The 25,205-nt window shown below is 40.1% G+C and overlaps 3 protein-coding genes across 6 annotated transcripts; 1 reads left to right on the plus strand and 2 right to left on the minus strand.

Annotated features, from left to right (window-relative positions):
* Window positions 1–851: 851 nt before the first annotated feature.
* krt1-c5 (keratin, type 1, gene c5) lies at window positions 852–8,296 on the minus strand. Its single transcript, XM_086077126.1, has 9 exons — window positions 8,200–8,296; window positions 7,089–7,494; window positions 5,508–5,590; window positions 4,632–4,788; window positions 3,299–3,463; window positions 2,898–3,023; window positions 1,655–1,872; window positions 1,545–1,573; window positions 852–1,270 (listed from the first exon to the last, which is right to left on the minus strand). Exons 2-9 carry the CDS (start codon window positions 7,485–7,487, stop codon window positions 1,155–1,157), a joined length of 1,293 nt encoding a protein of 430 aa, XP_085933252.1. The 5' UTR covers window positions 7,488–7,494; window positions 8,200–8,296; the 3' UTR covers window positions 852–1,154.
* A 3,775-nt stretch (window positions 8,297–12,071) lies between these two features.
* lhx6b (LIM homeobox 6b) lies at window positions 12,072–16,931 on the minus strand. Of its 3 annotated transcripts, XM_086077129.1 has the most exons (8): window positions 16,857–16,931; window positions 15,302–15,451; window positions 14,553–14,674; window positions 14,038–14,258; window positions 13,732–13,832; window positions 12,984–13,079; window positions 12,693–12,903; window positions 12,072–12,542 (listed from the first exon to the last, which is right to left on the minus strand). In XM_086077129.1, the coding sequence occupies exons 1-8, from the start codon at window positions 16,857–16,859 to the stop codon at window positions 12,457–12,459; spliced, it is 990 nt and encodes a 329-aa protein (XP_085933255.1). In that variant the 5' UTR covers window positions 16,860–16,931; the 3' UTR covers window positions 12,072–12,456. The 3 variants fall into 3 exon arrangements, with proteins under 3 accessions (XP_085933255.1, XP_085933254.1, XP_085933253.1); XM_086077128.1 differs by lacking the exon at window positions 12,072–12,542 and having other exon boundaries at window positions 12,573–12,903; window positions 14,038–14,255; XM_086077127.1 differs by lacking the exon at window positions 12,072–12,542 and having other exon boundaries at window positions 12,573–12,903.
* ptgs1 (prostaglandin-endoperoxide synthase 1) lies at window positions 12,471–24,835 on the plus strand. 2 transcript variants are annotated; one of them, XM_086077124.1, is made up of 11 exons: window positions 12,471–12,582; window positions 12,700–15,461; window positions 19,579–19,695; window positions 20,322–20,462; window positions 20,605–20,748; window positions 20,819–21,000; window positions 21,810–21,893; window positions 22,213–22,459; window positions 22,541–22,827; window positions 22,919–23,066; window positions 24,018–24,835. In XM_086077124.1, the coding sequence occupies exons 3-11, from the start codon at window positions 19,623–19,625 to the stop codon at window positions 24,362–24,364; spliced, it is 1,653 nt and encodes a 550-aa protein (XP_085933250.1). In that variant the 5' UTR covers window positions 12,471–12,582; window positions 12,700–15,461; window positions 19,579–19,622; the 3' UTR covers window positions 24,365–24,835. The 2 variants fall into 2 exon arrangements, with proteins under 2 accessions (XP_085933250.1, XP_085933249.1); XM_086077123.1 differs by lacking the exons at window positions 12,471–12,582; window positions 12,700–15,461 and adding an exon at window positions 18,357–18,846.
* Window positions 24,836–25,205: the final 370 nt, after the last annotated feature.

Consider the following 25,205-nt stretch of genomic DNA (forward strand, 5'->3'; position numbering starts at 1 on the left):
CTGGCACAAGACACAAAGCATTTGTACAGAGAAAACGAAGAACATGAAACAATTCTCTAAGACCCTGTAAGGTGAATTGTGAGTTGCTTCTCAATGCATTATACATGTTTGAACATAACTGCTGAAAACAAGAAATACATGCAGAGTGAGAACTAAATAGTGCTAAATTCTGGTGCTATCGTGCTAAACTTTTCACCATTTCTTTTTTTTTTTTGGGGGGGGGGGGGGGCATGGCCAAAATGGTGCCAAATGTTGCACTTTGAAGCACCTTTTCGCCCATTATAAGAACATAAGCGCCTTAGCTTGCATCAGTTTACCTAGCTAGCTATGCTTACACGTACTTTAGAGTGCCTCATTATCGGCCATGAGTATAAATAAGCACATCATGCAGAGAAAGGCGGAATAGTGTGGGGATGTGAATATATATTTTTTAATCCTCCCAAAATATTTAAAAATAATTTAGAAAAAAACGATGAATATGCAAATCCATGTGTGTCGATTGACTGTACACGAATGGCGACCAACTTAATTTCTTCTGCCCGCCCAAAACTAATCTTTAATCCACTCTACTGAGTCAAAATAATTAACCCAATTTTGGGTAAAATAAGTAACCCAATATGATCAAATCAAAGTGTTTAGTAAGTTAACAAGTCAAATTGATGAAATGAATCAACTGTCATTAATTCAAGTCAAGTTTATTTAATCACAAAAGAAAAGTTCATATTAATTGAGGGTTCATTCGCCTTTATGTTAGCATAACCAATAAGAACAAAACATTTAAATTATTGTTTGTTGTAATACAGATACATTTATTTAAAATATTAATTAAATATTAAATTGCAATCAAAATATTGAGGGGAAAAAATCACAATTAGTTTATTTTTTCAACAATGTTCAGCTTTAATGTCTACCATAAAAGGACACACACAAAAAGTCATGAAATTAGGGTTGACGCCTCGTTCATCACTGCTTGGCTTTAATTATTATTACATCATGATTCAGTTAGTATTTAATTACAGTTTTCCTTTTGTGTTAGGGCAAGGCACAACCTTTTTGGCAAAGTTACATCCCAAACCAAGAAGGTTTTCTTGAGACTTCATCCATGGACCAGGAAGGCACGTTTTTAGGGCCGCGTCGATCGGCTCCGCATTTGCTCATTTTTTACGCTCCTCAATCTGCTCCACCTCGCTGGACTCGTCCACCACTTTGCCGTTGATCATCGTCTGAGTGACCACCTTGACGATCTTCCGGGTGCGCACGTCGGGTTCTTCTGAGAGGGTGCGAAACAACATGGTGAGCTGCATTCGTTTTATGTCGTTTCATTCGTTCTGTGACCAAGCTCGTAACTCGATTTACTTAAATCAGTTTTGCCCAGTGACATGAATTGACCCCTCATTTTTTTGTACGTAACTTCTGTTCTTTTAATAAAGAAAAATATTTCTGTATCGTATGAAAACACAATACATATTTATTGAAATTGATCTGTATCGCAGTAGAATATAAAGTGCAAGTAGAATCCAAAGGTAAAACAATTCTGGACTTACTTTTCGGAGGTGGGGGTATTTCCTTCACCCTGCATGACAAAGAAACTCAGTCAGAACCGCTTTGTCCATCACCTCTCCCTCACGCCACGACAGTTTAAAAGCATCCTTACATCTCCTCTCCCTCCAGCAGCTTCCTGTAGGTGGCGATCTCCATCTCCAGGTTCTGCTTGATGCGCAGCAGCTGCTCGTAGTCGGTCTTGTGGCGCTGCATGTCCAGGCGCAGCTGCGACAGCTCATCCTCCAGCTGCACCAGCGTCGCCTGCAAGCGCTCCATCTCCACCGAGTACTTGTGGCCCGTCTCTGCCAGGTTGCCGTCCAGCACGCACACCTGGGAAACACACAATCCAGGTAATAGTTTGTATTAGTAGGCCGTGAACCCCTGCTACTCATGTGTGTTAAATGCGCCACGCTGCGCCGGCTTGCGTGTGTATGCGAAAAATACCAAAGCTTAGTCTAGTCAGCCCATGCGCAGATTTAGACGCCGCCTCGTGCCCGACTTGGCACCGGCCACGAATGGAGGGGCCCTGTGAGTCACTTGTGAATGTTCACCAGTGACTTCTCAGTAAACAGACAAGGCACCAACTGCCAACACAATGATATCATTGTGATTAATGTGGTTCGCGTGTGTGTGCTGAGCAAACACTATTCATCGACAGTATGAGTCTCCGCGGACCACGACTGCACCACTCAAATTGTTTGCAAGGTGTGTATGTCACCGTACGCCTTTATAACTGTCACAATGATTGATTATGGCGCAATGAATGTCACCAGCTGAGTACATTTGATGGTGCTACAAATACTCATTCACTCGCAGCCATTTTCACTGAAGCAACCCCCTTCACTCCCGGCTGTATTACAGGATTTTGACAGATTTTGCAAAGCTCACAGACTGTTGTGTTCTGTTGCTATAAAACGTGGAACCTGCCAAAAGAAAGATGTCTCTTTTTTCATCAGGACAAAAAAAAGTATATTTCTATCTGTTTCCGTTTCTAGCATTAGAATATAGCTAAGTTTCATCATTATTCACAAATCTGTTGAAAACATTAAGGAAAATAGCTTCTTCTTTTTTTGCAAAATGGCCCTGGTTGATCTCTTAAACTCTGCTGCCACCTGCTGACCGTTTTTGTAATAACTACCATTGCTTCAAGTGTTCATTTCTGAGGCTGCATCAAAGCCTTCTGTATTCTCTATCATTGAAAAAAACAAGCATAAAAAAATGTATAAATACGTTTTTGGGACCATGGCAATATTTAAAATAGAACGTTTTTATATGTTTTTGGGAGCAACTGAGTTAATAAATTAGGGCTGGGATCAATTTCTCACATTTTTGGGGAGGTCAGTAGGGACAGTTACCTGCATGCGGAGACTGTCCAGCTCCACCTCAAGTGCCTGCAGGAAACGTCGCCTCTCGCTCAGCTCGGTTTGGGCGCAGCGGAGCGCCTCGTTGCTCACCTTTACCTCTGACTGCACAGCATCCAGCTACACACAGACACACAATAATTGAACAACTGCCTTTCATATTAATACATGGTTCATTTTTTTATATTTTAGCGTGAGCCCAATCTAGAAAACAAAACACGTATATATATAATAAGCCGGATATTTATTGGAATACAGATACATTTATTTCTTGTGTTTGTTAAAAAAAAAAAAATACATGAGAAGAAGATCTTTAAGAAATAATCACGTTAAATTGTATTTGCTATATTGAGGGGAATAAAACAATCCCTTCCATTTACTCCAAGCCGACTGACCTTCTTGTGGTACCAGGCCTCGGCCTCCTCCTTGTTCTTGCGTGCGATGCCCTCATACTGGACCCGCAGCTCGGCCATGATGGCGCCCAAATCCGGGCCCTGAGCGGCGTCCACCTCCACGTTCACCTGCTCGTTGGCCAGCCGGACCTTCACAGAGCTTTTTTCCTGAATAAAAACATGAAAGAATGCCCATCAGCCAATTCTGATCCATTCAGATTTCGCAATTTCGATTTTTTTTTTTTTAACAATTCTTTGTTACTTCTGAAAAAATATTTGCATATTTTATGTCTTTCCAGAACACTGCAAGATGGCGCCAAAACCCTGGCCTAATAGTAATTGGTCTCAAGGAAGTACAGTATGTTGAAGTGATACATCGGAATTGAGAGGCAAAACAACAAAACAAATTTCAGCATAATGGCGAGTATTTTTAATCCTTTTTTTCCAATTTGTTTCTGTGCCCAAATATATAATAACATAGCTTTGCATGAAACTGGTCGGTGGTGCGAAAACGGCTGCGCTGAAAAATATCAATGGTGTCAACAATTAATGAACTTCATGACATTATTCTCACATTTTTAGCCCTTAAAAAAAATAAGGCTTTTATCTCTACACCCAGCCATGTATTTATTTCGCTTTACTTTTTTTTTTAAACAATAATCTGTAAGCCATTTTTGTAGCATAATCACAAAATATGTTTAATAAATCAAATATTAATATAAAACATTATTTAAACCAAAAGCAACAGGATTTAGCGTGCATCTGTTATTTCTATTTCACTGCAGTCACATCCTGGACTATCACGTTACGTTTTCTGGCCTTTCATGCTGGAGGTTGATTGGCCAGCAAGCAGTTATTCTTGCATTGAAGGTGCGGCTGATGTTTTTTTTTTTTAGGCTTCTGCCGCTGTTCAAACACTGCCATCTGTGTCACCGATAGCAAAAATAAACATGCTTTTACAACCACTATCACTATAGCTGCGCCAATGCTGGCCCACGCATATTTGTACTAAATGGACATCTTCCTGGCAAACTACAGATTGCAAAATCAATGTAATGCATTTTATGGTTGCATATGGATGGTAAGGACCAAAAAGGAGACATGCTGTACACGAGCACCCTGAGAAACAAGTTTAAGTTGCCCAGTAACCACAATAGCTCCCGAACACTTAATGCCATTCTAGCACTCGAGAACTCATTTTAGTTTCAATTATTAATAATCCCGTTTATATTATCATCATTTTTACATATTCAGGTAACAGCGGTAAAGTCATCATTTATGAAGAAGCGCTGGCCAATTGAAACCCTAAAAATTCCAAACTATCCAAAAGCCTCACCTCGTCGTGGTTCTTCTTGAGGAAGTAGAGCTCCTCCTTGAGGCTGTCCAGATCCCCTCTCAGCGTGGAGATGATCTGGTCGTGGTCGGACTTGGCTCGCCTCAGGGCCTGGCAGTCGCGCTCTACCGACTGACACAAGGCCACCTCCGCCTCCCACCTGGACAGACAGAAATGTCGCCATTTGAAGACATTCCATAGAAATACACAGCATGCCAATTGCATGACTGGGGCAAAAGAACCATATTGTATGTATGTAATGCCAATGCTGATATTAATACCTATGTTGTTTTAGTAACTAATAACAATATATATATATATAATTTTAATATGATTAAATATAATGTGTTAATATATTATATTAATATATTTAATATTCATAATTAAAATAAACATATTTCTAATTCTGCATACATTTTCTAGTTGAGTGCAATGCTGCAAGATTTTGGAATGGGCATTTATTATTTTATATTTATTTATTTTCTAAAATGTTGGATTAATTCGTTAATTAAGACCCAGAACAATTTGGGCAAATTTTATAGGATAATAGATGAATTTATTTTTGTTCAGAAATGACATATTTCTTAAATAAAATGCACTTTTTAAAAGAAGTCTAGCAACAAAAATGTCAAGTTAATATATATTTTTTATGTTACAAAAAAAATCCTCATGGCCACATTACTTAAAATGGCTGCTTAAACAAAATGGCCAACTTCCTGTACGATTTTGCGCACGTAATGGAATGTTTCAAATGGTCGCACTCTGCCGTTTTCATTTCGCACACTGGCGGAAAAGTCGTTAAATCACGTCGCTTGGCAGTCTGGCGCTCCCGTGTGAAGACGACTACAGCGTGTGTTTGTGCGCGTGTGCGTGTCTCACTTGACCCTGAAGTCGTCGGCCGCCAGCTTGGCGTTGTCTATCTCCAGCATGATGCGGGCGTTCTCGAGTGTCCTCTTCCTTACCTGAGGGAGCCATGGGTTAGATTGGTTAGTGAGCTCCGCCTAGCAAGTTAGCAAGGTGAAGAACGTAATACCCCTTTTGTGTGAATCGGAATAATATATAATTTATTGAATGTTTATGCATTCATTTGGTGCTGATCCAAATTTGATTTGTTTTGCATTGGTGTAGGTTTGAGATCGCTCTCGTCAAATATTGTAATGATACTGGTAGGTAGGTAGGTACTAATAGGTAGACTGGTACACGGGTAGGTAGGTAGTTAAAAAGGTTGTTAGGGTTGGTAAGTAGGTAAATAAATACTTGGGTAGGTAGGTAGTGATAGATAGCTCAATAGGTAGTTAGACTAGTAGCTAAGTTGGCAGGCAGGCAGGTCAGTAGGTTGATACACTCTTAAGAACAGTTGGGTTAAAATTAACCCAATTATAGATTTAAAAAATAATAATTTACGGATCCGCTTTACGGGTCAATTTTGACCCAACTTTCTGGGTTGTTTTATACAAAATTACCCTTTTTTTTCAATAGCCTATTTATGAGTTCAACACTAAAAACAGTTAGGTCAATAGTAAACCAATAAAAAATGGACCGATCCACTTTATTGGTCAATTTGACCCAACTTTGAGTCCAGAAATGGGTCTTTTACTGTAAAACAACTCGTAAATATTGGTCAGATCTTTTACATGGGTAAAAAAAAAAGGGTAATTTTGTATAAAACAACCCAGAAAGTTGGGTCAAATTGACAGACAACTACAATAACCCAACTATATAAAAATAACTATGGGTCAAAAATGGACCGATCCTCTACTTGGGTCAATTCGACCCAATTTTGAGTCAAGAAATTAGTCTTTTGGTGTAAAACAACTCATAAATATTGGTCAGATCTCTTACTTGGGTCAAATTTTTTTTGTCATTTTGTATAAAACAACCCAGAAAGTTGGGTCAAATTGACGCAAGTAGAGAAGTGGTCCATTTTTTACCCATAGTTGGGTTATTGTTGACCCAACTGTTTTAGAGTGTTGTAGATAGCTTGATATATGGATAAGTAAATAGTTTGGGAGCTTGACTGTAGGTAGGTAGTTTGATCAGTAGTAGATACATTGGTTGGTAGGTAGGTAATACATACATGGGTAACTAGGTAGGTAGTTGGATACAGTACATAGTATGTGGCTGGGTAGGAAGCTAGACAGATGGTTATGTAAGTCGTTTGGTAGATAGATGGGTAGGTGTGTAGTAGGTACAGTAGGTAGGTAGGTTGGTCGATGGGTGGGTAGGTAGGTTGGTAGGTACATTGATGGGCTGTTAGCTACAGTACATGGGTGAGTAGTTAGCTTGGTTGGTAGGTAGAAATAGGAAACTACTTTAGATAGATGGGTAAGTTGTTTGATAGATGAATGACCCAAGCGAGGTAGATGGGTAAGTAATTAGGTAGGTTAGTTAGACTGGTAGTTATGTTTTGTCCCCTTTTGTGTTGTTTCCTCTTGGGCAGCGTCCAAGGGCCTGCCTGACCTCCTGTCCGATGGCGTGCGCCTGAGCCATCATGTTGTCCACGTCGTGTCCCTTGGGCTGCCTCTCCGCCATCAGCTGTTTGATCTTCAGCTCCAGCTCGGCGTTGGACCTCTCCAGGGTACGCACCTTGTCCAGGTAGTTGGCCAGACGGTCGTTCAGACCCCGCATGGTCTCCTTCTCGCTGGCCCCCGCGCCCAGTCCGTTCAGGGACAGGCCGGCGCCCAGCAGGTGGAGCCCGTTGCCCACCGACATCGAGCGCGACAGCGATAAGGTGCCGGCCGTGGACGCGGCGGCTTTGGAGCGGACGCCGCCCCGAGCGCCGTCCCTCATCGACACGCTGGAGAAGGACGGCTGGCGCGCCGAGTAGCTGCGCACGGACAGCGTTGATGACATCCTCATGCGATCGCTACACAAACAGCCCAGGGTTACTACTTTGCCTTTACTTCCAATAACACTTATGTGCAAACTCTATTTTGAAAGCCTAACCCTACTCTGAAACCCTATTTTCAAACCTAACCTAAACTTCATGAAACTCTATTACTTGCCTCAAAATTTAATTGTAAACCCTACTTTGAAACCATAACCCTGGCTTCAAACCACGATTTGAAACAGAAAATCAAAACCCAGACTAAAAACCCTAACCCTGGCTTGAGACCCTATTTTGAAACCCTAATGTAAAACCTCAACCGAGGCTTGCAATTATACATCGAACCCCTAAACCTGGCTATAAACCCTAACTACAAATCTTATCTGATGATTTGGTGGGTAGAATAGCAAACCTCTTTTGAACTCCTGACTCTGGAATTAAACCTTATTTTTAAAACATTAACCATAGCTTGAAACCCCTGTTCTTGAAACCCTACTTTGAAACCATAACCCTGACTTGAAACCATAGCCACTGCTTGAAACCCTAACTACAAACCCTATTCCTAGATTGAAAACTTAACCTTGTTTAGAAGCTCGAAACCTTATTTTGAAACCCTTAAGAATAATCACATAAAAAAAAAAAAGTAGACCAACTTGTAACCAATCCTGTACGGTACATTACTCTAAATGACTACTGTTTTTCTGCTATTTTTAATCATAGTTTTTGTCAATTTGCCAGACTTACGTGATTGCTGTTGCTGCGGATCTGCTGGCCGTTTTCCCAAAAGTGTCCTGGCCGTGGGAACCGGGGCTGTGCAGGTGAGTGTGGCTGCACGGGATCGCCTCTCTGTCCCTAAAGGGTGAGACTAAGAGGAAGAGGAAGAGGAGGAGGAAGAGGAGGCAACACGACACCCTGGAGGTGGAAAAATTTGCCTACCTAAACACAACCTGCAAAAGTAGTTGATTGGTAGGCAGGAAAAACGTGAATTAAATTCAAACTGGATTGAAATTTGCAAAAAACATTTTGAGATGGAGGCGATGCAAATGTGTGGTCTACTTTGCTTCCAAACTGGTCCTCTATGACAAAAGTACTGTGTACTTCAGTACAAGTACAGAAACAAATCATGTTTCCCCATTGAAATGAATGGAAATGCCATTAATCCGTTCCAGCTTCCCCCAAAAAACAACAAAAATAATTGTAGTGCTTTTTAATGATAAAAATAGCACTCTATAATAATACTTTTAATTGCTTTATATAAAGACATATTGCACAATAATGACGATGATGAATTAAAAATAATTAACCTGCTTTTGTCACACTTTCTCGTTCACTTCAGTCTACATTTTGCTTATGCCTGCCACGGCCACCGTAGGCAGTCTAAGAGAGATGGAGGACGATACAGCACTGTACATGGATGTCTGTGCAACATAGACAGCCCAGCTTTTCTCAGCTCCTTGCAGAGGATAAAGAATATGATTGTGAGTATTGTTGTATTGAACGTCTAAACGTATTGCTGCACTGAGTTAAAACATTTTTTAACAGCATTATGCTAAAGCTAAAAAAAAAGATTACAATAATTAAAAAATGTTTTGGTAGGTTCACTTTTAGGTACATTATATTGACAATGTTTAATATTAACAACAACAAAAATAATAATTATTCTTATCAAACTTAAATTAAAAATTATTTCCATTTTCACCTGAGCGACAAGGTATTCAAAGCTCCTTTGCAACATAGAGACAAAAATGGACAAACAGCGGCTTCAAACTCCAAAAACTCAAGTCGAGGCACTCTTTAGTTGAGCTACTCGGATGTCTGCTCTGTTGTCAAACATAGGGAGTAAAAGTAAAAAGGGGTCCAAATATAAATACTCAAGTAATGTCACTTTAAGTATAGTAGCAAAGTATTTATACTTGTACAACAATGTCCCTGCAAGACGGGGATGTGAGAAGCGGGGCCCTGGCCACGGGAACAAAGGCGCCAAAGAATGAGGAGAAAGCAAAGACCCCTGAGAAATGAAAGGGCGTTCCCGGCGTGGAGAGCAGGTTTTGCCTGCACAAAACACTCACGCAGCCATGTTGACTTTTGTGTGTTCAGGCCATATTGACTTACACTTCCTGTAAGATATCCCCCACAAAATGGATTAATAATATTGTATTATAATTATAATATTATGGATTTACCATACTGGATTTATCAATAATCTGTTGCATATAATTTACTGTATTTAATAACATGAGAGGGAACAAGCTACTATAATGTATACAAAAGATGCTAAATTAATATTAAATGTATTTATGTAATTAAAGATCACTGCTTAGCTACAGAAAGCAAGAGAACCCTGATTGGTTGTTACCGCGATATAATTTTCAGTTGACAGCAAGTGGCAAAATGGCCGCCTTCTGAGATGGATAAAAACAGGTGGATTATTATTTTCATTCTATGACTTAATACAGGATAGTCTGCCTTTAGCTCTTATTGTGTTTTTATTTTCTTATCAAAAAATGCAATAAATAAAAAAATAAGTGTAGGCCTATGTACAGCCTAAAATATCTTCTTCTTTTTTTTTTTTTTTTACTTGGCGTGAGACTACAGTGGAAAAAAAAGTGTGTGATACCCATGTAGAGTCTCCAGGGAAGAGATTGTATGACCGTGACTGACTGACCTGGCTCAGTGACTCACATACAGTAACTTCCATTATATTCAATCCCTTCCACACACATTTCTTCTCTTCTTGACTTGCATTAGTCAGAGCAACTAAACACCTGATACCAAATAATAAGAATTTAAAAAAAAGACTTACTTAACCCTCGTCAAGCATTTCTCCTTTCCAACTTACCTCTTAAAGTGCCCACATTGCATCAAATATTCAGGTAAGTAAACGAAACCCTTTATTACCTTTTTGTTTGTGGCTAAAAAAATATATATATATATATATATATATAAAACTAAAGATATTTAGAGCCATATAGAGAGAGAGTTTGGCCAACTCTGTTTCGGCAGGGTAACAAGATGGCGTCAGTATGTCACGTGACCACTGACCGGCAGTTGACCAACCATGCTGTGATTGGTCACATGAAATCTGGACGCCATCTTGTTACCCTGCTAAAACTTTTTTTTTTTTTTTTTTTAACAACTGTATCAAAGACAAATATATACAAAAATTATGGCTTTTGTAACTTTTCTTGTAGCACACTACAAAATTCTATGAGGAACCAGTATACAATGAAAATAAAAATAAAACACAATAATATAGAATTTAAAAAAAATAAAAAAGCTAGAGCTTTTTACATAACATGTATTTATCAATTATACATACTCTGCTGATACCCAAACTCTCTCTATATACGGCTCTGGATGCACTGTGCAAATACTGCCCCCTTGTGCATATTAAAGACACTACACCACTGATTCGTTGGGCTAAAGAAGACAGTTATAGACTGAATAGTGCATTTATTCAATGTTTGTGTAGGAACGCGTCTAAGTGTGTAGCATATGTGAATATTCACACATCAAATGTGTGTGTTTTGGTTACCCAAATATAACAATAGATAATACAGTATAACAGTGCTCACGGGCTAACTAATAACTTAACTACTCTTCTCCCTTTGCGTCTGTGTAATTGCATTTTGTTGCCACTAGAAGGAGCAGTACAATGAATTATAATCTCAAGACAGAAATTCGGCCAAGTGACCGCTCATATCTTGAAAAATTCGTAGGTCACCACTGCAGTCATATATGATTTAATGAATTAATTAATCAGTTCGGCAGTTATGTCATACATGACAGCAGCCACCTTAAACAAAAGAAATAAACAGATCCATTCGAAATAATCAAGCAAAAAAAAAGAAAAAGAAAAAAGATGACGGCACATTTCGGTATATTTATCATATAATGAATGTGATTACTGTGCAATCAGGGGTGTATTCATGAACGCAGGGGTTCCGCTTTCATGTGGGGGTACTCCAGGCCACCAATCACGGCGGCGGACGCGCGCGGGGGAAGATCCTGATCCTTAATCGCTGGTTTTCAGAATTTCATGCCTTCGACGCGGATTTGTTTTGTGCCGTGTAGTGCTGGCAGGTGGCCCAAAATTGCGTGGAGAGGATTAGCGTTCCCCTTCTCAGCAAGATGGCCGCTTTTGTGCTGACGTTAGCGTGGCGCTAATTGTGAGTGATTACAGCGCAGAGTTTCAAAGCGTGACATCAGTCAGACTACTTTGCTGGAATGACAAAAAAAAAAAAAAAAAAGATGAGCTAATTTCATGTATACATTTATTTTTCACGATGCAATATAAAAAAATAAAGAAAATGAAGTGAAATTAAAAAAATAATAACAGTAATTTAAGACATCATCGTCTTATTTGCTGTCAGTCGGTGTGACAAGTGCAGCTCCTTTTTTTGCTGAGTCGCAATAAATTGTCCAATCAACGGCCATTCGATGTATAGATCACCCCAAATTGGTGGTGGTAATGTGCATGTTTGCACTTTTCTCATCAACGCCATACTTTTCAAGACACTCTCCTCTTTATTCAATATCTGTTTACATCAGAATGTACACGCAACCATTGAGTTGACACTAAGTGCTATTTTGGGTCCATTTTGCCACATTGACACAAAGACAGACGACGTTAAAAGTTGCGTATGTGCTCGTTAACGATACAAAAAGAAAAATTATGTATAGTGGGTCCAATGAAGTAGACGTTTAATTTTCTTAGACCTATTTCTAAACTCCATTTTATGTCAAAACATTTTAGAAAGAGCTCTAGTCTCTCTCTTTTATTTTTTTCCATACATATCACTCAATAGCACCAAATCTGCGCTTTTAAGAGATTTTAACGAATATTTTCTCATAACTTTTTAAAATCAATAATAACTATGTTATACGTATTCTTCAGAACCTTTCATCTGCTTTCGCCATCTCTCCCCTGTAGCGTTGAGGGGCCATCAGCGGCGCTGCTCTTCGAACCTTCGACAGCACCGTGCGCATGTTAGCGGGTTGTCAGCGACTGATGGGCATTTGCGGCAGAGGGAGGCCAGGATGGTTCAAGTGACCCGGAGAAGCCGCAATTGCAGAGAAGCGATGACCTGCGGCAAGAAGATGACGCGAATTGGTCTCCTATTTGAGGTGAGCAGGTGGATGGGTTAGTTGGTTGGGTGGTTTAGGTAGATGTAGGTAAGTTAGACCGATGGGTAGATGTTTGCAAGACGGTAGGTTAAGGTAGTCAAACGTCTTACTGTCCAGGTATCCGTGCCGCGCTAGTAGTCGTCTCTCTGGCCTGGTGAAGGAGGAGAACTGGCTGTGGTCTTCATGCAGAGAGACGGAAGAGGGCGAGGACATCCTGGCCAGTGAGAAACTCTGGTGGGGGAATCCGCTAGTGGCGGGAGGAGGAGGAGGAGGAAAAGGAGGTTGCTTTTTGTGGCGAGCACGGCAATTCTGGAACCAAACCTGCAGCAAAGCGCACATATTGTCAAGTCCCTTCAATTAATATGATTTTTTTTTTTTTTTTCTCTCCAAGCGGTTTGTACCTGTATGACCCGCCGACTCAGTCCCGTTATGTCCGCCAGTTTTTGCAACGTCAGAGCATCAGGGTTGTTGTCCTGGGCAAACTGGCTGTGCAGCACCTGCGCCACACAGACTTTAGGAATATTCTCATTCATCCAGGCCATTTCATGCTCAGGGATCAATCACAAGCGGACCGTTCCGCTTGCCTTACTACGTATCACTTCCCCATCCGAGCAGGCTTCATGCAACGAGGCCTAGTTAGGACTGCATTAGCCCGACTGAGGCGAGACCGGAACCAGAAGAGTAGCCTGAGGCTAGTGCAGTTCTTAGCTAATCTTGGTTGCTTGCGCTGATGAGAGGTCAGACATCTTCTTAGACAACAAAAACAGTCCAGATCGGTTCAACGCCCCGCCTAGTTTTTGGTCTAGGATCAGGCCAATCGTGTATAGTCCAAACTATGGCCGGGTTGATGGTCTATGAAAAGTCCTTGGTCTAGTTTATAGTCTATGATCAGGTCTATGATCCATAGCCACGTCTATGGTCAAGATAATGATCTATTGTCAAGTTTATTGCCTGTGATCAGGTTTATTGTCTATGGTCAAGTTGAAGGTCTGCGGTCGTCTACAGTCAATTTTATGATCTATAGTCAAGTCTCTGATCAGGTTGAAGGTATACGATCAACTCTTAAGTTCTGTGATCAAGTTTTTGGTCTATTGTCAGGTGAATGGGGTCTATCATGCAGTCTACGGTCAGGTCTATAGCGCCCCCTACCTGCAGCTGCTCGGTTGTGAATGACGTGCGCGCCCTCTTGGCGGGCTTGGGCTGGCTGTCCTGGTCGCAGGGCAGAGCCCCTTCCAGGGTCAGACCGGTTCCTGAAGGGGAGAGAGGAGCGTGATTCAAGATGTCGACTGCTCCGTTAGCTTCTCACGCTAGCCGCTAGATGCTCGGGACATTTGACAAGGAAGTCTTTGATTGAGATTGTCTGAGGCTGTTAAGGAGAAGATTGTAGACTACTACGTTAGCTTCTCATACTAGCCATAGCATTTTAAGCTGTGTACTACCTTTTCCGAATCGTACCGTTTCGGGCAGCCCTATGCAGGTTGTCCAGCACAGCGTCGTAGTGGGCGCGGCATAGCACCCTGCCCTCCACCAGGCCAAACTCTTCACCCGTGGACAGCTGGCGTTTGCAGGAAAAGCATGCAAAGCAGGCCAGGTGGTAAACGCTGCCCCGCGCCCGCCGAACCCAGTCGCTGGCGTACACCTGACGGCCGCATTGGGTGCACTGCGTGCCAAACCTGCTGCACAGCAAGGGAACATCGTGAAATCAACACTGCGGTGCCTTGACTTACGAGTGCCCCCAACTTAAGAGTTTTTGCAGTTACGAGCTGTCGATGCCGAAGCATTTTCAGGCATCACACAAATCCAAAATTAAAACAATCGCAAGGAGCTGCTGTAGCCCACAACTCGCAATATATTGCTTTTTTTTTTATGTGGTGTAAAACTTATCTTACAAATAAGTAAGGAGTAACATTATTGAAAAATGGTGGCCCTCTTTGCCCACCCCTGCTGTGGTTTCTTTATTTTTGCCTTACCTGAAGTAGTCGAGCTTGCAGTAGACTTGTTTGTTCTTCACGTAGCAACTGCTTTGCTGGCACAGTGAAGTCCTGCACACGGAGCACTCCAAGCAGCCCAAATGCCAGTGATGCTCGTTGACCTCAAACACACGCACAAAAACGTTTCTTTCAGGTGAAACCACTGAAATGAATCAAATATGACGTGAGAGATGTGTGTGTGTGTGTGTGTGTGTATTTCACAGAGTTGTGGGGCCCACCTGTCCATGTGGGGCCATTTTGCTGGGCCCCACAAGTTTAGACCTCTTTTTGAGGGTCAAGACTTGGTTTTAGAGTTCAGGTTTGAATTGGGTTATGGTTGAGGTTAGGGTAAGGAATAGGAGTAGGCAATAATTTTTGGTGGTTGGGTTTAGGGGAAGGGGCTAGGACATGCATTATGTCAATGAGATGGCCCCATAAAGATAGTAAAACAAACGTGTGTGTGTGTGTGTGCGTGGGTTTGTATTATATCATAAGGACCCGTTTCTGGGTTTTTACTATCATTGTGGGGACCACGTGTCCTTGTGGGGACATTTTGGAGGTCCACATGTGTCCAAACCTCTTTTTCAAGGTCAAAACTTGGTTTTAGAGTCCAGGTTTGAATTGGTTTTAGTTGAGGTTAGGGTAAGAGTTAGGGTAAGGTGAGGGAAAGGGTCTAGGAAATGTATTATGTCAATGAGATGTCCCCACTAGAAATGTAAACCCGAGTGTGTGTGTGTGTGTGCACGCACCTTGAGCAGGTACCGGTCGTGAATGTCCACGCCGCAGCTGGCGCACAGGCGCGGCTGCTGCGGGAGCTTCTCAGCCGCCGGAGGAGAGCAACGCCAGGCGGCCTGCGGGGGGCTGCGCACCCGAGCCTCCTGCTTCACCTCCCGCTTGGACTATCCACAGGTGTGTGTTGAAATATAGTACATTTATATATTAATGCTGCATGAAATCATATGTTCTATTTTCTCTAAATATTCACTTTATTTTGTAGGTAGAACATGTACAGTATGTATAAATGTGTATTGTATGTAATCCATTGTTGTTTATTTTTATACAATAAAACTTATTTTCACATATTTGAACATATGATAACAAAAAGTAAAATTAATGATTTCAAGAAATTAAATATTTATGCATCAATAATTGGATAACGTCTATATTTTCTTTGTTATAGCTTCGTATGAAAATATATAGTTTATGAAATGTATATATCAATTATTTTCGCAAATCTGTATAAATACACCATCGTAAAAACATGCCATACTTTGTTGAATTTATTTTAGATATGTATTCAAACTTTACATTAAAAATTACAATTCATTTTAGTTTAAAAAGCAATATACAAATTATCTTTAAATTGTGTCTAAAATGTTGTAAAATATGTTACATTTATTTAAAAACATTAAAATTAAATATACTATAGATTACTGAAGAAATATTCTACTACAAAATTATTATTTTTAAATAAATGCTCCGTAATACTTGCGTAAGAACAATATAATACAATATTGATTGCTATAAAATGAAGGGAGTTTTGGTTTTAAAATGTCCCATACCACCAAATGAAAAATATATATATTTTGAAAATATATATTTTAAAATGCAGAGTAAAATATAAACATAAAATATATTATTCTTCCTCACATTTTCACATGTTCTATTTTGCATACTATTCACAGATTTTATTTATTATTATTTTACTTTTGAATTAAATACATCCATTCTCTACTTTGATTGATTGGTTATTTGATTGGTTGAACATTTACTTCACACAATTTGTAAAAATATAACCAAAATAAACGTGATTTGGGAATTTATGTACACATTTCTTGCTCTACATTCATGTAGGGCTTGATTTTAGGCTTTAAAATGTATTGTCACATATATTTCATGGATTAATTTAGGCTTTGTTATTCAATTATTTTTGACAAAATTTAGTTTTTTGCTATTTATTACCACGAGAGCTTGATTTGGGACTTTAAAATGTTCTTTTCTTTCATAAATAGATCTACATTTTCCATGTAGATATTTATGTCATTGCTCCAGGAATATTCACATTTTCTGTTATACACCCGTTACTTCACAATATTATTATATTAGTTTTGTTTTTGCTATTTAAATACATTTCAGTATGTTCTTTAATGGACAACATTTTAATTTTAAAATCATTTTTATTTTAAATTAACTTTTCACAGCACACACTTTTTTTTTTTAACTTAACAAGGATTTTCTGTTGCTCTAAAGGTTAATTCTACAAGTATATTGTTTGTGAAGTCTTTGAAAAGCAAAGCGACTCACCATGTTTTGTCTCTCGGAGGTTGCCCACTTCTCAGTAATAGTGTACGGACCGCGCAGCTCACTTTGCACATTATATTTCCAGCTCCTCCTAAAACTGATAACTGTAAAAATACACTCCCGTCGGTGCATTTAAATCCCGCTGAACACAATTTCACGCAATTAGACGCAAAAATCCGATCGATTAAAAGGGAAAATACGCGTGCAATTAGTGATGGATTGAAAGGAGAGTGTCAATTTCATGTGCCAATCAAGGAGGGTGGGGGGGGAAAAACACGTTAATAGCTCATTTCATCATTGAACGTGCACTTAAATGCGTAAAAGTGAAGAGGTTGCAAATGCAGATTGGGCCATTGACAGGAGACAATAGTGGCGCATGAAAAGCGCCTGATTGTCACACTTTTGTGTGTGTGCGTGTGTGTGTGTGTGTGTGTGTGTGTCATTATAGCTGCATTCACACATTAAATATGTCAACGGGGAGAGAAATCTGGAAAGTTGAGAGGTTCTCAGGGCTGAAGCTATACGTGGTCCTTTTGGCCAAGCGTGGCCACCCAAAAAATCAATCAATCAATCAATCAATCAATAAGGAGAAAATTTTGATATCTGGGATTTTTCTGCCATTTTCACAAGGGTGCAGTATTCTTACACTCCTCAATGCTCATCCATAATTTATTTATATTAACTCATTCACTGCCATTGACGGCTATAGACGTCAAAAATTTAATTGAACTATTTCTATTAGTTTCGCATTTTTTCCCACTTTTGTTAACAAGAGTATGAAAACCTAGACATTTTTTTATTGTACATTTAGAACAGATATAAAATTTGTGATTAATCGTGAGTTAACTATTGAAGTCATGCGATTAATTACAATAAAAAATTCTAATCGTCTGACGCCCCTAATTTTTAATAATATTTTCTTTTTTTAATTAGGGGCATCAGGCGATTAATTTTTTTTAATTGTTATTAATCACATGACTTTAATAGTTAACTCACGATTAATCACACATTTTATATCTGTTCTAAATGTATAACATTTTTTCTAGGTTTTCATACTCTTGTTAACAAAAGTGGGGGGAAAAGTGAAACTAATAGAAATAATTCAAATGAATTTTTGACGTCTATAGTCGTCAATGGCAGTGAATGAGTGAACTGCACATTAAAAGAATACATTGATCTGAATGTTTTACTTCCTCTGGTCCATGTTTAATGAGTTACACACCAGCACAGTGGCTACTTGTCACGCTTGAAAATAGGTCGACTGACTGGTTACAAGTTTGAAGATGCCTGTGATGCTAATTAGAGGACATACCTTGGTTGTGTTTGAGCTTGTCCCGTATGGACAATTATTTTTCGTCGAGGCTTGTCTCACGAGTTAGTGTAAAATAATTCTGTTGAGCCACAAATAAAAGCAATTTTGGTTTTTCATTGCTTAATTTTCATAGATTAAAAAAAAAAAAATCATTATTACTTTTGTCATATTCAAATTAGTTTTGTTTATTAATAAACTATAATAGAATACTTGTATCAAGAGGTGTAGTTATATATTCCTCCAGTAGGCAGCAACAGATCTCTTTAACACGGACCCAAGTTGATGTGTAAAATACATCTAGTATTTGGTAACATTTAAAGTACATTACAGGACATGAAACAAGCTTATCTTTTACAAATTAACTGATGTGTTTTTCATAGATGTCATTAAAAACTTTTTTTTCCTTCTATTTTTGCATGTTTTTTTGCATGGTTCATTTAGGAAGTAGATAAACTCGTCTCCCCGCCCACTTCTATTCAAACAGTAAACCAATTCGACATCCGACAGAGTTTTTCTTTTTAATCTGACATGGCTCAACGTTAGTCCTGGTTTAACATCATTCTTAAATGATGAAAGGTGTAGCTTTATTACATTTAAAAATGTCAAACTATTTAGAATTAAGCAATCTGTCCAGATGGCTGTTGATCATCTTGCTGCTGCTGGAGAGCTCAAACGGTGCTGGTAAGACTTTTGAACACAATTTGAAACATTTGAGATATTATTTTTTAATATTGAAAATTATTCTCTTAATTGTGTAGAAAGTACTATATATAAGTTGCAGTCAATTTGCCCCATTTGTAATACTTCAATTCTAGTATTTCTGTTGTAGCTACTCTTTGGGCCTTGAGTCAAAAGTAAATGCAAAAAAAAAATGCAACTATTTAAAAAAAAAAAAAAAGAAGTTTTATACAAGGCTTGTATTTCATGCAATATATTATGCATGTAATGTATATACGATACATGAACTTTATATTTGTGTGAGGGGGGAGTGAAAACACATAAAGGTCAAATTAACAGTATTCAAGCAAATTTAAAGTCAATATGAACATGATTAACTTTATTTATGCCATGTCTCAATAGACCAATCACTTGCAGGCGTTAAATTTGTGCCCGTTGGAGGGTTGCGTAATGTAGCGTGCATGTGTTTATCTATATAGCCTGTTGTTCAACGCCAATAAGGAAGCCATAAAGCCGCAGCGTGTCATTCTCTGGCGAAAAAAAAAACTTCCAGAAGTCAAAACAGGAAGCTCATTGGAGATGATCTGAAAGTTTCAGCTGCACAAGGACTTCCTGCGTTGCATCCAGTAGCTTAGCGCTACATGATAGCAAGTGGTGGGAAGTAACAAAGTATGAATATAGTCGTTACACTGCTTAAGTAGGATTTTCAATGACTCCAACTTTCTTCGTTTGCAGTCAACCCTTGTTGCTACTACCCTTGTCAAAACTCGGGAGTTTGCATGCGATTGGGCACCGAAAGCTACGAGTGCGACTGCACCCGTACCGGCTTCTACGGGAAAAACTGCACCCGCCGTAAGTCCAGTTGTCCTCGACAGATGCCTTCAGTTACTGCAGAATAACTCATGGAAGAGACAGCTGGGTAGTATGGAGGACCAAAACTGCCAAAGTTCAAAATAAAGAAAGAAGAAAAAAAGACTAAAAGTGAAAATAAAAACAGATATTAAAAAATATATAATTCGAAAATTAAATCAGAAAAAATATATATAAATGGAAATAAAACATACTATACTACGTTTTTATTTTCACATTTACTCGTTTATTTATTTAGTAAGCTATTTAAAACTGATAGAAAAATATAATTCAAAAATTAAATACAAATGTATGTATTTATATATTTAAAAAAATATTTAATTTTTTTATTTTATTTTCGAATTATATTTTTTTATATCCATTTTTATTGCCACTTTTTGTCATTTAAAAAAAAATAGTTTTAGTCTTTTTTTTTTCTTTTTTTTTGGCAGTTTTGGTCCTCCACAGGGTAGAATATAAAGGCAGACAATGAGTTGACAAGACGCTAAAGAAGGAAAGGCTGCTTCAGGGAGGTGACAGCGGCTAACATAAAATTGGGTTCGATTGACACGGCACACATGGACACACATGGACTTGCGGAGAACTTGTGTGTGCTTCTTGCTGTCTAGCGGAGTTCTGGACCTGGGCTCGGCTCATGCTCAAGCCCAGCCCAGAGATGATCCACTACCTCCTGACACATTTCCAGTGGTTCTGGGACTTGATCAACAACTCGTTCCTGCAGGACACCCTCATGAGACTCATGCTGACAGGTGAGCAACAAAACAAGAAGGTGCCCGCCCACCCGTACCCCTTAAGGCTAATGAATAGACTACAGTACACGACCTTGAAAGGTCGAGATGAGTTTGTTTGTTGGATAATTTTCTGTCCATGGTATGTTTTATCATCCCAAAGTGCGCAGTGACCTCATTCCCAGCCCCCCGACCTACAACACCAAATATGGCTACCTCAGCTGGGAGTCTTACTACAACACCTCCTACTACACCCGGATCCTACCTCCGATCCCAGACGACTGTCCTCTACCTATGGGAACCAAAGGCAAGACTTCCATTTTCTCGGGCGGCGCCAGAATAACCCAAAACATTGAGATATTTTTTATCGGCCACAGGCAAGCCCGATTTGCCCGATCCCAAAGTCTTGGCTGAGCGTTTTTTCAGAAGGCAGAAATTCCGGCCGGATCCCAGCGGAACTAACCTGATGTTTGCCTTCATGGCTCAACATTTCACCCACCAGTTCTTCCACACCGATCATAATGTCCGGGGAGGCTTCACCAAAGCTTTGGGACACGGGGTGAGTTGTCAGAGCTTCAACCAATGGACGGGATTCAATGAAAAGGAAAATTGGACGTCAGAGTAGATCATCCAGGTTATAGTTGTCTACTTTGAAGGCATTTGGACTTCATCGAAATAAGTCCAGTTATGTCAAAACTGTACTGAAACATCCGTGGTCAAGAATATTGTTCATCATCCAATCCAAAGACGTAGTTATACGTTTGCGGGGTTTTTTTTATGCTAGAGCATACAGAAGGCTTTGATGCAGCCTCTGAACTGAAGAGAATGAAGCAATAAGCAACAAAAACGGCCAGCAGGTGGCAGCAGAATATAAGAGATCAACCAGGGCCATGTTGCAAAAAGCTGTTTTCCCCACTGTTTTAAACATATTTGTGAATAATGATGGAACTTAGCTATATTCTAATGCTAATTGCTGCAAAACGGAAACTAAGAGAAATGTACTTTTTTTCTGATGAGAGAAGAGACCAATCTTTCTTTTGGTAGCTTCCATGTTTTTATAGCAATAGAACACAATATTCTGTGGGCCTTGCAAAATGAGTCGAAATCCAGTAAAATAGCCGGGAGTGAAGGGGGTGGCTTCAGTGAAAATGGCTGGGAGTGAAGGGGGTGGCTTCAGTGAAAATGGCTGGGAGTGAATGAGTTAAAGGCAACTGGACTCATTCAAATTCAGTCTAGTTGCCTTCAATTCAACTTTCTGGGACAGGAAACCATTCAGGTCCTAGTAGTCTCCAACAACTTAAATTGCCTTGAATTCAGCATTTGTTGAAAGGAAAGTTGCTATTTGTTCATTTATTTCTTTGTCTGCAGGTCGATGCAAGCAACATCTACGGCAATACGCTGGCACGGCAGTTGCAACTTCGTCTTCATAAGGACGGAAAGCTGAAATATCAGGTCAACCAGAAAAAGTGTTTCCATTTTGGCAAAAAATCAGCCATTAGCTGTTAGCCTAGCATCACCGCGTAACCTGCGCAGCTAGCTTGTCAAACGAGAATGTTGTGGGAGAGGTGTTAGACCAGTAGTTTCAAAACTTTTACAGATCAAGACCAAAATGTTTAAAAGTCTACCCCGGAAATGTATCATATATTTAGTTTCAGTTTTTTATGCTATTATAGCTAGCTTGGCTCACAGTTGGCAGAGAAATCCCTACTCAGTATCTCGGTGAAGTTACGGGTGAGTGAAATTTGTGCTCTTGTATTTGATGCGTCCGCAGCTCGTGAACGGCGAGGTGTACCCCCCGACGGTGTCCGAGGCCCCCGTTCACATGGTGTACCCAGCAGGTTTCTCCTCAGAGCAGAGACTGGCTATCGGTCATGAGCTGTACGGAATGCTGCCGGGCCTGACCTTGTACGCCACCTTGTGGTTGAGGGAGCACAACCGAGTGTGCGACGTCCTTAAGCCGGAGCATCCCAGCTGGGATGACGAGCAGCTCTTCCAAACCGCCAGGCTTATTGTCACCGGTACCGAGGACCAGTTTTCCACCAGGTTTTTATGTATTTCTTTTTTTTTCATAATCCATCTCTTCTTCCTCGCCTCTGCAGGCGAGGTCATCAAGATTATCACGGAAGAGTACGTGCAGCAACTGAGCGGCTACCTCTTCAAACTCAAGTTTGATCCCTCCCTGCTCTTCGGCCATCGTTTCCAGTACAGCAACCGTATCGCGCTCGAGTTCTGCCACCTGTACCACTGGCACCCGCTGATGCCGGACAGCTTCCACGTGGACGGCGACGACATTCCGCACTCGGGCTTCACCTTCAACACATCGCTTCTTTTGCACTACGGCGTGGAGAAGCTGGTGGACGCTTTTTCGCGGCAACCAGCGGGACAGGTAGGAGAATACGAATGAATGAACTCCTACCAGGTACGAGTTCCCCGTCCTTACATTATCCTGTTGATGTTTTTTTTGTTTTTTTTTTCAGGTATGTGGAGGTCGAAATTCTCACAAAGCGGTACTCGGAGTGACCGAAATGGTGATCCGAGAATCCAGAGAGACGCGTATGCAGCCCTTCAACGAATACAGGAAGAAGTTCAAGTTGAGACCCTACACCTCATTCAGAGAATTTACAGGTACACGATATGACAAGTACAAAGAGTGATGTTAGCTGTTTGTAGTTTTTATGCTAAGCTAACTGTCAACAGCCTGATGTTGTTATCGTTTATTGTCGGACAAGTCGGTGGATTCACGCCAGCTGTTTCTATGACAATGCTTTTTATGACACAATAAATGAAAGGTTCATCCAAGCTATTTCTTGTCTTTATGCTAAGCTAAGATGGGTGTTTCTATTATTTAACGCTACTCTCTGTAACAATTTGGCCACAAATATCATTACAATCGCCTTTTTATTTGACCACTTATGACGGAAACATCTTCTAATTAGTAGATTAACACCTTAGCTGTTCACAATGGGTATTCCTGAAAGCCTTATGCTAATAGTTTTCAGACTGGATTCGTGTTCGAATTTACCACCTTCTGTCTGCGAATGTGAAGAAGGGTGCAGTTTCATTTTTCGGCCACAGGTGGCAGTAGCGAATCGAAATGGAATTTTCTCCATTCGGTGACTTGAAGATAAGATACGCTAACTGTCTGTAGCCAGATTTATATAATGATGTAATCTACGGTATGAAATGAAGGAAGTTATTCACAGATTTTGTTGGCAGTACTGTATTGTTGGATGCTATGCTAAAAATAAAATGCTACCTGTCAATGATGTTATTTAAAATCTCTGGTTACAGTCAGACCGGCAGTGTGTCTGTGATTTCATTTTACATTGAAAAATAACCTGGTTAAACAGGAAGTCTTTGCTATTGTAGCATATTTCGCGACCTCCCAACTCTCGTCCGTGACTATAAATAGTATCAATTGTCTATCAAACTGTTATCAGTACACCTCTGCAGATGAGCTAATACCACTTCCCCACTCTCAGACAATGGAAGCACCACTGCCACCTACTGTAGTGGATGTGAAATTACACTTTATTCTAGAGTGTGAAATGTAATATTTCTACTTTTGCCAAATAGATGACGAGGACATTGCGGCCGGTTTGCTGGAGCACTATGACCACATCGACGCCCTGGAATTCTACCCGGGTATCCTCCTGGAGAAGCCGCGTCCTGGCTCCATCTTTGGAGAGAGCATGGTAGAGATGGGCGCCCCCTTCTCCCTGAAGGGCTTGCTGGGCAACCCCTTGTGCTCACCCGAATACTGGAAGCCGAGCACCTTCGGAGGGGAGGTGGGCTTCGACTTGGTCAAAACGTCCACGCTGGAGAAATTGGTGTGCCTCAACAGCAAGTGGTGTCCCTACGTCAGCTTCCAAGTTCCTCTCCAGAAGGAGGAGACCAAGATCCAGAGAGCTGAGGAGCTTTAACTCATCTAAGCAAGGAGACGTGATCGCTTAAAGAGAGCCCCAAAAATCGGCTTGGTAGGTCCTCCCTGAGTTTTTTCACATTTTACTGGAATTTAGTATGCAAGTCTGTCATGCGGAGATCCAGAAAAAAAATCGCGTCTGAAAAAGACGCAGGGAGTCAGCCATTTTGGTTTCCCCCCCCCCGGAATTTTTTTTCTCCAAAATGTAATGCCAAAAAACAGTTGCACTCAGTAACATGAAATGTAAATAAATTAGGACGGCAGCCATTTTGTTCCGTTCTTATAAATAAGTGTATTTAAATCACTGCTGGGGAAGAAATTCAACCCCCGCGGCAAGTTTCACTTAGCAACTTGATATTAAGAAGGCATGTCTATCATAAGTAGCGCCACAAAAGAAGTCTCATGATTTTTCATCTTTATTTCTGTCTTGTCCAAATACAAATGATCCTGGAATAAATGCAAAGCCGAGCAATATTGCATTTTATGTCCTTCCAGCATTGCCGCCAAATCTGCACTCACCGTCCAAAATAACGCAACATAATGAACATTACATTTTACACAAGCATGGTTAAAGCCCCTTGTCGCCGCCCTTTGGTCTTTTTAAAAATATATTAACAGTCAGTCAAGCTTTGTACGTGACACGAAACTGAAACAAACTGTGATGCCAACTGGCATAAAAATTTGCGATATTCAAAAAGTCCTTGGCTGGATTACGAAACATTCAAAAACACATTTCAGACTTCATTGACATCAACTGCTAACTCAAAGAAATCAATATTAACATCACGTAATATACATTCATTGCAACAATGTAATGTCGTGAAAATGTAACAAAGGCATAT

The sequence above is a fragment of the Leptonotus elevatus genome, chromosome 5 (genome assembly GCF_054856555.1).
Source record: "Leptonotus elevatus isolate MCC_2025b chromosome 5, RoL_Lele_1.0, whole genome shotgun sequence".
Classification (NCBI taxonomy): domain Eukaryota; kingdom Metazoa; phylum Chordata; class Actinopteri; order Syngnathiformes; family Syngnathidae; genus Leptonotus; species Leptonotus elevatus.

Bases quoted from the DNA above. Each gene is read 5' to 3' on its own strand.
- krt1-c5 (XM_086077126.1), bottom strand. From the start codon at position 7,487: ATGAGGATGTCATCAACGCTGTCCGTGCGCAGCTACTCGGCGCGCCAG. The intron at 3,024-3,298 runs GTCAGTCGGCTT...GTCTGTGTGTAG, and splicing joins AGGCCTGGTACCACAAGAAG to CTGGATGCTGTGCAGTCAGA. The intron at 1,574-1,654 runs GTAAGGATGCTT...TTTGTCATGCAG, and splicing joins CTGCTGGAGGGAGAGGAGAT to GGTGAAGGAAATACCCCCAC.
- lhx6b (XM_086077127.1), bottom strand. The intron at 13,833-14,037 runs GTACGATTCGGA...TCTCCCCTTCAG, and splicing joins GCATAGGGCTGCCCGAAACG to GAACCGGTCTGACCCTGGAA. The intron at 12,904-12,983 runs GTACAAACCGCT...GCTTTGCTGCAG, and splicing joins TGAGTCGGCGGGTCATACAG to GTTTGGTTCCAGAATTGCCG.
- ptgs1 (XM_086077123.1), top strand. From the start codon at position 18,732: ATGATGAAAGGTGTAGCTTTATTACATTTAAAAATGTCAAACTATTTA. The intron at 18,847-19,578 runs GTAAGACTTTTG...CTTCGTTTGCAG, and splicing joins GGAGAGCTCAAACGGTGCTG to TCAACCCTTGTTGCTACTAC. The intron at 22,828-22,918 runs GTAGGAGAATAC...TTTTTTTTTCAG, and splicing joins CGCGGCAACCAGCGGGACAG to GTATGTGGAGGTCGAAATTC.